The sequence below is a fragment of the Miscanthus floridulus genome, chromosome 7 (genome assembly GCF_019320115.1).
Source record: "Miscanthus floridulus cultivar M001 chromosome 7, ASM1932011v1, whole genome shotgun sequence".
NCBI classification, from domain to species: Eukaryota; Viridiplantae; Streptophyta; class Magnoliopsida; order Poales; family Poaceae; genus Miscanthus; species Miscanthus floridulus.
In genome coordinates this window covers 37,252,705-37,269,446 of record NC_089586.1, presented here as the reverse complement: position 1 = coordinate 37,269,446, position 16,742 = coordinate 37,252,705, and the positions used below count along the sequence as shown (strand labels likewise).

At 43.5% G+C, this 16,742-nt stretch overlaps 1 protein-coding gene across 5 annotated transcripts; it reads right to left on the bottom strand.

Annotated features, from left to right (window-relative positions):
• Positions 1–2,654: 2,654 nt before the first annotated feature.
• LOC136466891 (histone deacetylase 2-like) lies at positions 2,655–16,527 on the bottom strand. Of its 5 annotated transcripts, XM_066465405.1 has the most exons (12): positions 16,281–16,527; positions 16,150–16,205; positions 15,932–15,982; positions 15,769–15,830; positions 15,040–15,207; positions 14,586–14,650; positions 14,449–14,495; positions 13,440–13,484; positions 13,294–13,344; positions 3,345–3,431; positions 3,100–3,187; positions 2,655–2,990 (listed from the first exon to the last, which is right to left on the bottom strand). In XM_066465405.1, the coding sequence occupies exons 7-12, from the start codon at positions 14,473–14,475 to the stop codon at positions 2,887–2,889; spliced, it is 402 nt and encodes a 133-aa protein (XP_066321502.1). In that variant the 5' UTR covers positions 14,476–14,495; positions 14,586–14,650; positions 15,040–15,207; positions 15,769–15,830; positions 15,932–15,982; positions 16,150–16,205; positions 16,281–16,527; the 3' UTR covers positions 2,655–2,886. The 5 variants fall into 5 exon arrangements, with proteins under 5 accessions (XP_066321502.1, XP_066321505.1, XP_066321501.1 ...); XM_066465408.1 differs by having other exon boundaries at positions 2,655–2,987; positions 14,586–15,207; XM_066465404.1 differs by having other exon boundaries at positions 14,586–15,207; positions 15,932–16,205.
• Between the last annotated feature and the right edge of the window lie 215 nt (positions 16,528–16,742).

Below are 16,742 nucleotides of genomic sequence, written 5' to 3'. Positions count from 1 at the left end.
ATCTGCCCGGATGCTTTTCTTCTTTCTGATATAGCCTCTTTTTGAGGGCATCAAGGATCATGTTGTTCACCCATTCGACCTGGCCGTTGGCTCTAGGATGGGCAACAGAGACGTATTTGACGGAGATGTATCGGTCTTCATAGAAGTCCCAAAAATGATGACCAGTGAATGTGGTTCCGAGGTCGGTGATAATGCTGTTTGGGAGACTGAATCTATGGATGATATCCTCAAAGAGCTCGACTACTTTCTTTGTAGTAGCCAAGACAAGCGGTTTATACTCGATCCACTTGAAAAACTTGTCGATGGCGACGTATACAAACCAGAAACCACCTGGTGCTGGCTTGAAAGGCCCGATCATATCCAATCCCCAGCATGCGAAGGGCCAGGAAGCTAGGATGGTCTGCAGTTCCTGTGCCGGCACGTGTATTTGCTTGGTGAAAAATTAGCATCCTTCACAACGTCGAATGAGGTCTTCTGCATCAGAGATGGTCGTGGGCCAGTAAAAACCAGCTCGGAAAGCTTTGCCGACTTGGTTTCTCGAGGCCGCATGATTGCCGTAGGAACTAGAGTGAATTTCAAGAAGTAGCTTCACTCCTTCTTGGGTGATGCATTTCTACAGTATCCCTTCCTTGGCATGTTTTCTCATGAAGTTGCCATCCACCAACATGTAATGATTACTTCGATGGATTAGGCGTTCGGTTTTAGTCTTGTCGGCGGGTACTTAGGCGCTGGTGAGGTACTTGATGAACTGTTCCCTCCAATCGGCGGCTGATGAAGGTACCATAAGTACCAGTTGCTCGGCGGGGGGAATTTCCTGAACTTCCTTCTCTTCCTTAATGGATGGCGCCAAAAGATCTTGAACGAAGACCCCCAGCGGAATCGCGGCGCGAGAGGAGCCCAACTTGGATAGGTGGTCAGCGAGCTGATTTTGATCTCGTACCACATGGTAATACTCGATACCGTAGAACTTCCCTTCAAGCTTCCTGATTTCGGCACAGTATGCATCCATCTTCTCACTGGAGCAGGACCAGTCTTTGTTGAGCTGGTTGATGACCAGCGCAGAGTCCCCATATACCATGATGCGTTTGACGCCGAGCTCAACGGCTATACGGAGTTCGTGGAGACATGCTTCATATTCGGCGACGTTGTTGGAGGCCAAAAAATGTATTTGGAGTGAAATTTCTTTTCCAGGCCAGCTAAGTTGGCAATGGAGTTAACTGATAGTGATGAAAACCAAGTGAAGGCTGGCCCTGACAGGGACAAGGAGAAGAAACAAACTCTATGGGCCTCTTCAACGGATGCTTCGCCCAACTGTGTAAGATACCGACTGACATGTTCTATTATGCCTGTGCTGTCTTGGCCAGTGAACTTAGCAAACTCCAGGAGCCTATAATTTGTAGGAAGAGCAACCAAAGCATGCTGTTCTGGATATTGGCGTTTGTACGAGAAGGTCAACCCTTTTGGTTCAGACCGAATTGATTCTTCATCATCTCGGTCACCTTTAGCAACAACTCGTCAGCATGTGAATTTAGATTTCTCTGCACTTGCTGACCCATCTGTGGATTGAAATCTCGTGTGCCTTGATACCTTAGATTCGGAATCATGTGAATGGTGTTATAATCTGTGCCATAATGATACCCCTATGAAATCTCTATCTGTTGGGTCCTTTGCAAGTTTGTCGCTTGAAGTCTCTGATTGTAGACTGCCTGCTTACCTTGGAAGTGTTTTGTGAGTAATTAACCCGGGCATATGGGCAACACGACTCATGGTGAAAGTGTACAACCTCTACAGAGTGTAAAACTGGTATATCAGCCGTGCTCACGGACACGAGCGGCCTGGATCCTTACGGAATAGTTGGTTACTCGAATGGTTTGGGTTATGATTAAAATTGACGATATCTCTAACTATTCATATTTGGGAGCCTAAACATAACTCAACAACTTATGATTAATAATAAAATATGACCAACTAAAAATGCTTACCGCAGTTCAGTCATGTCAAGCCTTTTGAGACTGCATCCCCTTATGTTATGCTTGCTAAGCGGTAGTAGCTTACGCTTGTTTTATTTCAATACTTTGGTAAAATTCCGAATGGGTACCAGACGGAGGTTCTTCAGTGGAGTTTTCCAAGAGGTGTTAGGCTTTTGATCAACCAGTTGACGATTCCTATGGTATTTTGAGGCTTCGCCAGAAGAATAGAGTTATAGTATATACGGTAAAGTAAGATTATGTCTTTTGTAACGAATATTTTTGCGCTATGTAATAAAGGCATTGTCTTTGATATTACCCCTTGTAACTATGTGTTAATTAAATTCCTAGACACACATATGATATATATCTGGTTTTGTCCTTAAAATCTGGTGCGACACAGCAACAGTTCAATAGGAACAAATGTGTACCTTTCTTTCCCGGGTCAAAGTGCCAAAGAGGTCAGGGCAAGGCTACGCGACAAAGACCAGACTCAGAGGCAGCTCTCACTCTCAGCTACAATTCATGGGGACATTTCTCCAGAAATAAGTTCAAGGAAGAGGGATTCACTGGACATAAGCAGCAGACTGCATGTATGAACATAGAAGATTGACAGCACCTCAAATGATAATGTCAAGCACCATGAGATTTCACATGTAAGTGAACAAATGTCATTGGGTCCATCTTCCGAATAAATAGTGTTGCTGACAAATAAGCAGCATGAAACATAAGCGATTGATAATTGTTCCCTCGGGAGTCAATGGGTGAAAGCATTCACATGCATATGATTTCCCTTTCTCATGTTGATACATGTGCAAGTACACAATTAACATCAAAATTTCTTTACACAAGCTGCATCCATTATTCAATTTCTATACAGTGTGTACCAATATCTATCAAGTTTTGCTTCGAGACACCATTATTCAATTTCTATACAGTGTGTACCAATATCTATCAAGTTTTTGTTCAAGAGGTTGATAATTGAATCTGCTATGACCCGAGCACTTGACTTCATATAACCTACTGAGGAGATAGAGATTCAGAGAGGACAGACACATCGTCAGTAGGTCTCAGTGAATATAACTAAGAGTCAAGGCAGGTGAAGTTAAAGAATGAAGAGCACAGTCCCCACCTGATGTCAGCATGAGGAGAGGAATACTCTGATCCTTTGCAAACCTGAAAACCTTTTCGTCTCTAATAATCACACCCTCTGGGCTAACCTGGAAATGATGGAAATTTTATATGAGCAGAATAGGACCATTCATGCATCTGTAAGCAGCTTTGGAAGAACTACAACCTATACGCCACTGCAGATATGTACATTTACATGTTACATGAATGCTGCGAGAAAATGTGAAGTTTGCATGAAAAGCATACCTTTAGGCTGCCTAAAGGATCGCCATCTAGGATATCAGTCCCAGCATTGTACAGAATCAACTGGGGCTGAAATCTACTTTCAGCTACCTGCAAACAACTAGGATCAGTTAATGACAGTTTAAGTGGGCTTGCCAGTTCAAAGCAGAGTAACAGAACAGTCTATTTAAGCTTGCCAACGATGTATATAGGAAATTTGCGTTCATGGTTTATTTTTCAAACAGGTGGAGCCATTTTGAACAGGCCTACAAATTTATTTAGTTGGTAGCAACATGCAGGGAATTTGTTGGGTGAAAAAAAGTTGCGCAAGAACTCCGCATATGTTGTCTCAACATAGCAGGTCCCAAGCCCTGGTAAAGGAGGAGGGTTGTGATAGGCGTGGCGAGCCAACGTTAAATCTAGCCATTCTAATGGAGATGAAACCCGAAAGAAAATCGTTGGGGCGTAACCCTCTTAGCGATGCGCCATATCGGAACCCGGGTATGGTGTTAAATGAGCAAGGGCCGGGTCGTCACCCCCGTGACGCGCCGTGTCGCGATCTAGGCACGGTGTCAAGTGATCAAGGATCGGGTCGTCGCATCCTTAGTGGCGCGCTACATCGGCGCCCGGGTGTAGTGACGAGCAAGGGTCTTCACATCTGATTCGACGGGTGCGAAAGGTAAGGAAGCTAGTCGAACCAACTAGGATTCGTTTAGGCAGTTGGAATGTATGGTCGCTTACAAGTAAGTTAAGAGAATTAGTTGATACCGCGACTAGGAGACGTGTAAATATATTATGCATTCAAGAGACTAAATGGAAGGGTCAGAAGACGAAAGAGGTGGACAATACATGTTTCAAGCTTTGGTACACAGGGACAGTTGCGAATAGAAATGGAATAGGAGTTTTGATTGATAAGAGCCTCAAGAATAGTGTGGTAGGAGTGAGAATGCAAGGAGATATGATTATCTTAGTCAAGCTTGTCATTGGTGATATGGTCTTGAACGTAATTAGTGCGTATGCCCCCAAGTAGGCCTCGACGAGAGTGCTAAGAGACAGTTCTGGGAAGACTTAGATGGCCTGATTAGAGCTGTACCCAGTAGTGAGAAGCTTTTTATAGAAGATCTTAATGGGCATGTAGGTACTACAAGCTCAGGTTTCGAGGCAGTTCATGGAGGTTTTGAGTATGGTAGTAGGAATCAGGAGGGGGAGGAAGTTCTGGACTTCGCGGTAGCTTTTGACCTGATGATAGCCAACACTTTCTTTAGAAAGAGAGAATCTCATCTAGTGGCCTTCAGTAGCGGACAACACTCTAGCCAGATTGACTTTGTCCTCACAAGAAGAAAGGACAAACGAGCATGCTTGGGTTGCAAGGTGATACCAGGGAAGTGTGTTTTTCTCAACATAAGCTTTTGGTAGCAGACTTTCGTTTTCAGGTGCGTGCCCGTACGGATAAACAAGCTAAGATTGAAAGAACAAAGTGGTGGAAACTAAAAGGGTAGATGTCAGAGGTATTCAGAGAAAGGGTTATCAAAGAGGGCTCTTGGAAGGAAGAAGAGAACATAAACAACATATGGGAGAAGATGGCGACCAACATTCGGAAGGTAGCCTCAGATGTGTGTGGAGTAACCAAAGGAAGTGAAGGCGAAGCTAAAAATACTTGGTGATGGAACGAGGAAGTTCAAAGGGCTATTAAGGAGAAGAAAGAGTGCTATAGATGCTTGTACCATGACAGGAGTGTGGACAACATAGAGAAGTACAAGGTGGCAAAGAAGACTGCAAAGCGAGCTGTAAGTGTGGCAAAGGGTAGAGCGTACGAGGATCTTTACCAACGTTTGAGTACGAAGGAAGGAGAGAAGGACATTTATAGGATGGCTAGGGTTCGTGAGAGAAAGACAAGGGACTTCAACCAAGTTAAGTGCATTAAGAATGAAAGGGAGTATCTTTTGGTGAAGGAGGATGAGAGGTGTTGAAAAGGATGAAAGGAGGTAAGGCGATGTGACCGGATCGTATCCCAATCGAGGTGTGGAGATGCCTCTGGGACATAGCTATAGTATGGCTAACCAAGCTGTTCAACCATATTTTTCGATCGAATAAGATGCCTGATGAGTGGAGGAGAAGTATATTGGTACCGATCTACAAGAATAAAGGGAATATTCAAAGTTGTACTAATTACCGGGGAATTAAGTTGATGAGTCATACTATGAAGCTATGGGAGAGAGTTATCGAGCATCGCTTGAGAGCAATAACGCGGGTCTCTATGAACCAATTTGGTTTTATGCCCGGAAGGTCAACCATGGAAGCCATTTTCTTAATAAGACAAGCTATGGAGCGGTATAGGGAGAAGAAGAAGGACCTACACATGGTTTTTATTGACTTGGAGAAGGCTTATGATAAAATATCAAGGAGTATTATGTGGTGGGCTTTGGACAAACATAAAGTCCCAACGAAGTACGTCGGGCTCATTAAGGACATGTACAACAATGTCGTGACTAGAGTTTGAACAAGTGATGGAGACATGAATGACTTCCCGATTAGGATAGGACTACATCAAGGGTCAGCTTTGAGCCCTTATTTGTTTGCCTTAGTGATGGATGAGGTCACAAGAGACATACAAGGGGACATCCCTTGGTGTATGCTTTTCGCGGACAATGTAGTGCTAGTTGATGAAAGCCGAACAGAAGTAAATCAGAAACTGGAGTTATGGCGGGAGACTTTGGAGTCCAAAGATTTTAGACTCAGTAGAACTAAAATTGAGTATATGAGATGTGACTTCGGCACTACTATTCGGGAGAAGGAAGATATTAGTTTGGAAGGTCAAGTAGTGCCTAGGAAGGATACCTTTCGATATTTAGGATCAATGCTACAGAGAGACGGAGATATTCATGAAGATGTTAGCCATAGAATCAAAGCAGGGTGGATGAAGTGGCGACAAGCATCTGGTGTCCTATATGACAAAAGTGTACCACAGAAGCTAAAAGGCAAGTTTTATAGGACGGCGATTAGACCTGCTATGTTGTATGGTGCAGAATATTGGCCTACGAAAAGACGACATGTTCAACAGATAAGTGTCGCGAAAATACGTATGTTGCGTTGGATTTGCGGTCATACAAGAAGGGATCGAGTTCGGAACGATGATATACGTGATAGATTAGGGGTAGCACCAATTGAAGAAAAGCTTGTCCAACACCGGTTGAGATGGTTTGGACATGTCCAATGGAGACCTCCAGAGGCACCGGTGCGTAGTGGAATCCTAAGCCAGGATAGTAACGTGAAGAGAGGCAGAGGAAGACCGAAGTTGACTTGGGTAGAGGCAATAAAAGGAGACTTGAAAGGATGGAATATACCCAAAGACTTAGTCTTAAATAGGAGTGCTTAGAAGACACTATTCACGTGCTTGAACGTTGATTGCTTCTGCTGGGTTTTAACTCTAGCCTACCCCAACTTGTTTGGGATTTAAAGGCTTTGTTGTTGTTGAAAAAAGTTGCACAAGAGTGTATCATTTATTTAATTGGTAGTACCTAAGTGTATCATTTATTTTCCTGTTTCTTTCTACATGCTCTTGTTTCCGTAGACAATGGAACCAAATAAACAAATAAATGCAAATCACGAATAGGCATGCTTAAGATCTTACTGGTGTGAACTAAACTACACACTTGACACTTTTGTTGCCTAAGAAAAAGGCCCCTGGATGTATATTCCCTCTTCCATATCATAAGTTCATAACAGTATTGCCACTCAACCTCAAATATCAGCATGGTGTTTTACGTGAATATCCCAATCAATCAATGGTTTGCACTTCTCTTCATCACGAGATTGTCTGCCAGAAATGAGGGAGGTAGAGTAGAACCCTGAACTCAATCTCCCAGCCCTTTTATCCACTATATTTCTTTCCGTAAAGGAACAGAAGGAGAAAGCTGTTCTGAACCATAGTATTTTAGATCTCAGCGCTTAGGGAGAGGAAGTAAATTGATATTAATTGCCAAAAAATAAAAGTGAGAAAATAAAGATTGTTTTATTGCCAAGTTCTTTCTCTCAAAAATAAATCCAGACCCTATATAGTCCATTCCTGACACAACTTCAAGGACGTCTGCCCGTGACAAAAACTACTATAGATGACAAAGTTTGCATCTGGAAACTATCTTAAGTAGATGAACTCATGAACAACCCTTGAGTGAGGTACCAAAAGAAAAGGTACAGGAACCCACCCATAAATAATCAACAAAGTGCAACTGTCCCATTCAAAAAAAAAGTGCAACTGCAGTTACTTGCTATAGGATGATGAGTCAGATGAAGTAGTATGCCATCACATCCTTAGCCGTGAAACATGATGAAGGGTGGAGGCCATGGCGTGGTTTCGAGGTGCCCATGTCAGCGATGGCGAAAGGCGGCTAGGATGAGGATGCAAGCGCAGTGCTTTGAGGGCTTGGCTTCTGCGTGTCGGTTGGGCGACAGTATGGCAGAGCTGTGCTCAATGGGTGTCCGCGAAGTTGGCATGAGTGGCAGATGCGGGAGGAGGTGGACAGCAGAAGTGCTTTGACGAGGTGGCTTGCGCAGTGACTGTAACACCCTAAAATTTGCTTCTTTTGAAAATAGGTTTAAAATGATTTATTTGTGAATTTTTGTGCTCATGAAATATAGGAAAATAATTTTTTTTATTAAATTAAAATTCATCATAAGGTTTAGCAACATGTTTGTGCATGCATGCCCTTGCATCTGATGTATTTGGTTATGTATTTGGTTGAGTGGTTTTGATTGAAGATTTAGAATGGTTTGAATTGCTTTTGCAAATGAAATTAAAAGGGGCTTTGGAGTAGAAGAAAAGAAATTTTGAAAATAAAGAAATTTTTAATTTTGTAAAATTTATTTTTGGGAGCATACCAAAATTTCTTACTTTTATTTGAATTAAAAAGGTGTATTCGAATTTAATTTGGTTTACATTTGAAGTTGGTTTTGAATTGAAAACAAGATAGGAAAAAGATTTGGAAAAGGAAAAAAACAAAGCTCTCCCTCCCACTCTCCTGCTGAGCAGCCCAGCTTGCCCCTCCTCTTCCTCGTAGGCCCAAAGAAGCCGGAGGCCTGCTCTCTCTCTCTCTCAGTTTTTTTTCTCCCGCTGGCCCAAGCTGCTTGGTCTCCTCTCTTTCCCTTCCCCGCTTCCGGACTGTAGGCCTGCTCCCGCGCCCATGGCCGTTTCTCCGCGCTGGGCCGTTCCGTTCCTCCGCGCGGCCCATCCTTTCCGGCAGCCGGCCCAGCAACACCGCTCTTTTCCTTCTCTCCCGCGCAGTCGCCGACGGGCGGGTCCCGACTGTCAGCCTCTTTTCCTTTCTTCCCCGCCGTGCCCAACTCGGACTCTACCGCCGCCGCCGAGAATCCGCGCTGCCCCCGTCCTCCGTCGTTGCCTTGCGCGCCACGCCTTCGCCCGTCTTAAATAGCTGATGCCCGAGCCCTCCGCTTCCAACCCCAAGCTCCTGCATTGCAGCCACCTTCGCCAAGCCACCGCCTGTGCCCGAAGCCGCGCTGCCACGAGCTCCACTCCGCCCAACCGCACCCGAGGCCACCACCGTGCCGTCACAGCTTCCCCCGAACCATCCATCAAGCTCGCCTCGAGCTTCTCTTGCTACCCGTAGTCCTCCCGTGCCCTGTGGTGACCGGGAACGTCGAAGCCGACGCCGCTGGCGAAGTCCGGTCATGGCGCCGCCGTCTAGGTATTACGCCGGCGACTCCCATCTCTCTCTCCACTCTCGGCCGTCCATCTGGAAATCTATGGCCTTGATTACAAGATACCGGTTCGTAGGAATTTTTATTAAAGAGACCCTCGGTTTATTCATAACAGAACCTGCGGTCCAAGGCGCAATCACATATTACGTTTTCTTCTTTGGAAAGCATAGTTTCGGCGGATTAGATTCAAAATACATTTTCGCTTATTTACAGATTTGCCACTGATTTTGATTTAGCCATAACTTCTCCGTTTTAACTCCAATTTGATCTGTTCAACTTGCGTTAGGTTCGTAATTTTATAATCTACATGTTCATACTATTGTTAGATATGTTTTCAACTTTTAAAATTCGAGGTTAGAGTTAATCTATTATTTTATTAAAGGAAATCTAATTTAATTCATAACTTCTACGTTTTAGCTCCGTTCTGACCCATTCAAGTTGCGTTAGATTCATATCGACGAGATCTACGCGTTAGTAACAGTGTTTACCATATCACTATTTCTGAAATTTCATGGTTTAGATCATATCTTGATTAATGATTATGCAACTGAATTTTATAAATAAAATATGATTTATTTTACTTTAGTACTATAATTCAAACTTAAATTTGACTTAATTTATATTACCTATAAAATATCTTATATATGTTTTTATATAATTAAAACACATGAAACTAATAATTTTATGAGTAGATCTTTCGGTAGATGTATCTTTTTCACCGTAGCTTTGATTAGTGTGCTTTTCGCATCTGTGTGTTCGTAGCGAGACGTAGATTCGTTTTATAAACTTTTCATCTTGATTTTATGTTTGGTGTACTGTTCTGATTTAGTTCTATTGTTTGCTTCGTGTATGATTCTATAGATGCTTGTGTGGTGCTTTATGAATTACGTCCCGTCGATGAGCTATACGTGGTGATCAAGAAGAAGAAGGACGTTGAAGACTAAAGCTTACCGAAGGATCGGTGTTTAAGGCAAATATAGCATGGGATCTTTCTTGTTTTCCTATACACCTTTAATCATTTAATTCATACTGCATGTGTCTACCTTGACTGCCACTAAGGATTTCCTAGTACTTTGTTACCTTGTACCTTGATACTTATGGGGTATTGCATTGGGTAGTATAATGCTAGTGCTCAACTAAGGCCATGATCTTGTAAATTGACTAATGGTATATGCAATAAACATTAAAAGATGTTTTTAGCAACATGGAATAAGGGGGCTAGAGCATTGGGCTATTTTATGGTGCTCTAGATTCCTCTCCCTAAGAACTTATCTGTAAGTGATTTATCCGGGACTTACAGTACAACTGTGAGGGCTATATGGCTCTGGCTTTAGCTCAGTATGAGGACCTTTTCTAGCTTGTTAGTGGTTACCTTTATTGGCGTAAGAATGGCTTGCCGAATCGGGTATAGTGCGGCCTCTGTCCCCTTGAGTATAAACTGCGCGTCATTGTGCCATCGGGAAGGGGGGCTCTATAACTGTTTGCCGAGTGAATCTAATGGCCCTAACTTGTTAGACGAACCTTTGAAAGGCTTCATAGTGAACCCTGCCGACCTTCCTTGGAAGTGGGTCAAGAGATTAGCTACCTCAGGCGAAAGGGTAAATCACGACTCACAGTGAAAGTGTACAACCTCTGCAGAGTGTAAAACTGGTATATCAGCCGTACTCACGGTCACGAGCGGCCTTGGAACATTTACGGAATAGATGATCACTAATGGTTAATGATGAAGAACACGAATGATACGAATGATGAATATGCTCACTAATTATTACTGTTTATGCTATTCATTATTCATATTTACCTGATCATGTGTTTATATGGGCTTGTGATAAACTTGTTGCTACTCCTTTGCTAAAATTGTGACAATTAAAAGCTAATCGCAGTTAAACCAGTGTCAGCCTTTTGAGCCTCATGAACCCCATGTTATATTTATTGAGTACGACATGCACTTATGCTTGCTTTACTTTTCAAATATTTGGATGAAAATCCCGGATGGGTACCAGATTGCTGGTTTGGAGGAATTAGGCTTGTGATCAACCAGACAGTTGTCCCTATGGATTTGGAGTCTTAGCCTGAAGATCGGAGTTGTCTTTCCGCTGTCTATACTCTGAGGTTATATTCTTTATACTAATACGCTATGTAATAAGCATTGTCTTATGATATTACCCTTATTTGTAGCTATATGTGAGATTTGACTTCCTGGTTCGCATATAGTGCGTATCTGGTTTTGTTCTTAAAACCGGGTGGTACGGTGACGCAACGGACGGTCCTGCATAGTAGTTGATCGTTTCGGTGCAAGGTCTTCGGATGGCCGTTTGAAGTGCTGCTTGACATTCCTGCTATCTTCAATAAGGCGACCTAGTTGTCGAGAGCTATGATGCGCACTTTCAGATCTCGAAGGCCATGGCTGGATTGGAGGTGATCAGAGGCAGTTTTTCATGTCTTCGGCTTGGCGGCTTGCAGTGGACTGTGGCGGCTAGCCCTACTCGGCAGAGCTAGCCCAGTGCTGGACTGGACATTGTCGATACATGGCGCAAGCGGAATCGACGATCTGACAACTACTTGGCTTGAAGCGGCCTGAGGTGGCCAACCCTACAAGGCAACGATTGGTTCGATGTCCAACAACATTGTCAACAACAGCGCAAGCAAAGGGCAATGGTGTGTCGATATGACAACTTTGTCATCCGGGTGATGTTTTTGCAGCGTGGTAATCGGTAGGTGGGGTTGTGGTGCTTGTGGGGTGGCCGTGATCAGACAGTTTAGATGTAGTGTGGTGGTGCAGTGCGTATTGAGGTCCAATCCAACTGGCCACCATCTATAATCTATAATTGTCTAGTTGCTAGCTTGTTTTTTTTTTTTTTTGGTTGTTTTTGTGGTGGTTGCTTGACTTTTTTGAGGTCTTTGTTGCTCTGTTGTATCTGCCCAGTCTGGGTTATCACGTTTTTAATATAATCGTCAGCTCTTCTGCCTGTTTCGTTTCAAAAAAACATGACAATAGCTTAAATCTAGCAAAGTAACTGACTAACACCAAAAGAGCTCCTTCTGTAAATCTCCTCCTGCTGTACATGGCTGTAAACCATCTTAACAGGAGGGAGAAATATACACGATCTAGATCTATAATTGTAACTTCTTTTCCTACCAACAGAATTGAATCCTCGTGGCAGGGAAAGCTCCATTAATTAAACAAAATTGTCTTGATTCTTCAAACTACAAAGAAACAGCAGATTTTGCAGTAAACTCGATCTATGACAGGATCACTTGCCAAAACTTTTGCCCTCAAAAAAACTTGCCAAAACTTCATGTTTCCTGACATCCTAAATGCTCTTTTTTTTTAAACAAAGGCAGGAGCTCTGCCGCTCAATTAAGACAGAAAGAATTTATGTACAAGAGGGCTAGCCAACGGGATGTCAAAAGGGCACCCGAAGGCTAACCAACCCACACGACGCAGCTGAGCACTAACACGGCACACCACCATGGGTTATCGTTGCCGAGCATGGCAGAAGACGCCACCAGCTCCGACTTCTCATGGCAGTCCACACACAAGCCACCCACCAACGAGACCGAAGCAAGCGGCCGCAACCGGTCATCGTTGCCAAGCTCTAGCACCCTGCAAAGAGCAGCTCCGACTTCCAATCACGGCCACCCGCCTCGCCTCCAGCGCTTGCCGACCCCTAGCAGACCCCAGCCAACGATGAAGGAGGGTGCTCGCCGCGTGTCATCGTTGCCGAGCCACATCCCTGACGCAGCAGCTTCGACTTCTCGCAGCAAGACCCACCTCCACGCGTCATCGAGGCGCCAAGAAGCGAAGAACAATCACCAGGGAGACATCGAGGCCACGACGAAATCCAAACGCGACGCCTTCAGGAAGGTAGCGATGCCGATGGCGCCACCGTCGCACGTCCAAAGTGGACCGGGCTTTCACCCTCGGATGATAGTGCTAGAGGGGATACACGACGCCCCGAACAGGGAAAGCGGCACCCACAGGTGTCGCCGTCGCTAGGCTTTCGCCCAAGGAGTCCTCAAGCACTAACGTCGGGCCAAGAAGCAAGGCCTTAAAGCACTGTAGGTGCTGAAATAAAGGTCCATCTTGGTTTGATGTGCTTATTCTTAATTCTTCCAACACTTTTTAGTTAATGCTGTGCACTTGCATTCATATTTTGGCTCAAGGGAAATGACATATTGTAGGTGAAATGAAATGTATATAATCACTGATACTGTAGGTGAAATGACAGAGATACTGCGGCAATGCACAAGTTACCTTGAGAGCCTTATCAAGGATGTCCAAATAATCTTCTGTTTTTGTCCCACTCTAAAAATGCAAACAGGTGTAGTTTAGTTACAAACTCCAACATGAAACAAATGCCAAAAAATATAATACATAACAGGATAGAACGTGCAACTTACATCTAACTCGACATTTTGATCAATGTACTTCTTAGCCGCATGATCCTGAAACAAAATAATATCATTTTATACAAAAAAGAAACATATCGGGCACAAGTTTGCCATTAAATGATGTAAAGGAAAATCTATGAAGAAAATGCTTTCTTTGCCCTCTACGGTTCAACAGTGAATGTGCTGAACCTCCCGGGCTACAAAACCAAGTATACTGCACCCTTGAACTTTCAAATAGTTATGCAAACAACCCCCTTAAGAGGGTGAACCCCATCACAAAACCCAAAAAAAGAACACAAACAGATACACAGCTGTTCCTCCCACTCTCCCAATCCTCTTGCACCATGTGGTAGAGATACATCATATTAGTTTGATTACTGGCTCAAAGGCACTGCAAGTCTGTGTTAGTGAAACCATTTCCAAACATGAGGGCTAAGTTTAGGGTGTCCGAAGTCCAAACAACAGCTTACAATAGCCAATTTTGGTAGTTCTGTTTGTAAGCATATGCACTGTAATATTACAGGGAATTAATATAAGTCTTTTTCTGTTTATTGCAAATGAACACCTAAGCACCTAACTTTAGACCAGTAGTAATGTAATGCAGAAGACTGGCTTGAAATGAAATATAAAGAGCTACCAAAGTTATAGTTGTCACACAGACAAAAGTATTACAATTTAGACAGCTGTAACTAGCTGTCCTGTACTCCTGTGTCGACCTCTTCTTATGTAGACTAAGTATTAATTGCCAGTGCAGCGATGGATGCAGAACCAGTTATGCCATATGTGCCATAATAAAGTAGATGATAATATTCCATATTTCTCAGAATGAAATATATGCTGTATCAGCAAGAACAAAAACAAGAATTCCATGGAATGGAAGGGAGGTAGCAATTAGCTGAATATCAAACAGAAGTACTCATCTGTTTCTTTTATACTTTATGTAACCAGTTAATGAACAACCCTAAGGAAAAGGTGTTGGTTGGCAGATGTAGGAACCATTTCAGGGTTAAGTACTTACAAAAGGATATATTCCAGAGTTGTACATGTCCAGGATGTAAACTCTCCCTGCAAGTGAAGAATATATTTCAATAAGCCATGAAATAGTAGCAACTACAAAATATGTGCAAGAAAACAATAGAGCACACAGCCTCTCACCATCACTCCCCAAGTCTTTTTCATGGCCATTTCCTTGGTGAGCATCTAGATCAATGATGATTACTCTGCAAACGAGATGAGTGACTCATGGAACCAAAATACCTAACATGTATTCTCATATCAATAGTTTATGTTCCTTATTATTGGAGTGCTTTTAGAAGAGTAACGAAGAACTATAATGCTTTGCTTATGAACTGCGTGTTTTGCATTAAAAAAGGAACATAATAATAGGCAGGGGCGACACTACATTGAGCGGGTAGAAGTTTTTTAGCACTAGCTAGGCTCATATTCGCCATATATTTGCTATGAAATAGTATCTGTTCCTTCCCTGGTGTACCAGGGCTAATTTAGAGTTGGATTCACCCTGGATAATAGGCCGACTTACTTATCTGTGCATACGGAATATACAGAAAACATGCTGCAGATGTCCAGTGCAGTTCAATAGTTATCCTACCTTGAGATATTTAAACGAACGAAAGAAAAATGGATGCATAGAGAAATATCAGCATATGCACAAAATCCACCCCCTTCCTCTGCCGAACAGTGGTGGAAGCCTCCGCCATTGTTGATAGCCCATCCTCTTTCTAGTGCAAGTTTGGCTGATAAAATGGAGCCCACCCACCTACATAAAAGGTAAAAGTTCACTTCACCATGCTTCTTGAACATCAAAAATAAACAGCCAAGGGAGCATTTAGCTGCTTCCGAAATGGATAAAGGAGTTTTTGCTGAACAAGCAAGTTAGGTAGTAATGCCACTGCTGGAACCTAGGATAAATCAGGAAATATTGATTACGATCGTAAGTTTCAGGTGTGTTTTGTTTCATTAGAACAAAACTCTGACTATACTAATGTCATTTTTTAGTACAAAATCTTAATTACAAGTAAGTAGTGAGTACTTTTGAATAGGATCCAATAACAACACTTTTGTATCAAAAAAGGCTTGTCCCAACGAAACCAAATGCACCTTACACATTTGAACAGAAGGGGGGTGTAATAACTTCATACAATTTTAGCAAAATGAATGACCGAGCAGATTGGTTTGTAACAGAGAAATCTGCAGATGGTCAAATGCTTTAGAAACCATCATGCTTTCCATGATGCAGAAGACAATTTTGTGAGTGTTACAGGCTTATAACATGCAAACGGTCACACTGTCAAATATGCAATACTGAATTTAGCTGTACCTCTACAATGCGAGCAACCTTCGCACTGCTCTTAAGGCTGATAAGTACGACTCTGAGTGCACCTGATTGGGATAGGCCACAAACGATAAATGGTAAATTTACACTGCATCTTACAGTACAAGTCTGCTACGCATCACGTGAACAGCAGCTGCTTATTACGCACCACTAGCAGATCATCTTCGGAGGCTTCCAGCGGCTCGATGATCCGATCGTTCTGGAGGAGCCCCGCGTCCACGAGGAAGTTGTGGACACGACCCCATTTCGCCGAATCAAACGGGTGCCAGCACGAGCGCGTCAGATAGGGGTGGTGAATTACAGCGCCGCGACGCGATGTGGTGCAGTGGGGTTAAACGTGTGAAGTATGACATATTGCTCACTCACTGCTTCTCGATCCCGTTGAACTCGATGTCGTACGCCGGCGAGTAGACCACGGGCGCCTGCGCGAACGGCATGCGGTTGTCACGACCCACGGCGGCGAAGTGGGAGGAGAGAGAGGGGTTGGGGTGACGGACCTCGGAGCTGGGGACGCCGTCGAGGTAGAGGCGGCTGGAGAGGATGCGGCCGCGGCGGAGAGTCTCCGCTGCCGATGGATCCCCCGACGTCGACGCCATCCACGCCTCCGAAAGGAGATTAGTTATGGTTCGGTGTTGATTTGACGAACAGTACCCAGTAGGACAGGGTTTGTAGAAATGATTGCCGCTCTGCTCAGCTCTTTCCGAAGGTCCGCAAGTGGACGGATGGTCAGTCAGGGCAGCGCAAGGATTGGTTATACCGGTGTTTGTTCCCGCTTCTGTTCTCCTACGATTAAAAACAACAAGTACGTTTTTTTTTCTATATTTGTTTTGGTTCATCTATTTGTCTATACTGTGATCCCACGACATCTTCTTGATTGAATATTGCCTGTCATGTGATAGAGCAATCACGGCAAAATAAAAAGTAGAAAATTATTGTGCTATCTATATACACATTACATG

Excerpts from the sequence above, each read along its gene's own strand:
- LOC136466891 (XM_066465404.1), bottom strand. The coding sequence starts at position 14,475 with ATGTACAACTCTGGAATATATCCTTTT. Across the intron at positions 13,485-14,448 it reads ACTCTGGAATATATCCTTTT|GATCATGCGGCTAAGAAGTA; the intron begins GTAAGTACTTAA and ends ATTTTGTTTCAG. Across the intron at positions 3,188-3,344 it reads ATCCTTTAGGCAGCCTAAAG|GTTAGCCCAGAGGGTGTGAT; the intron begins GTATGCTTTTCA and ends CATCATTTCCAG.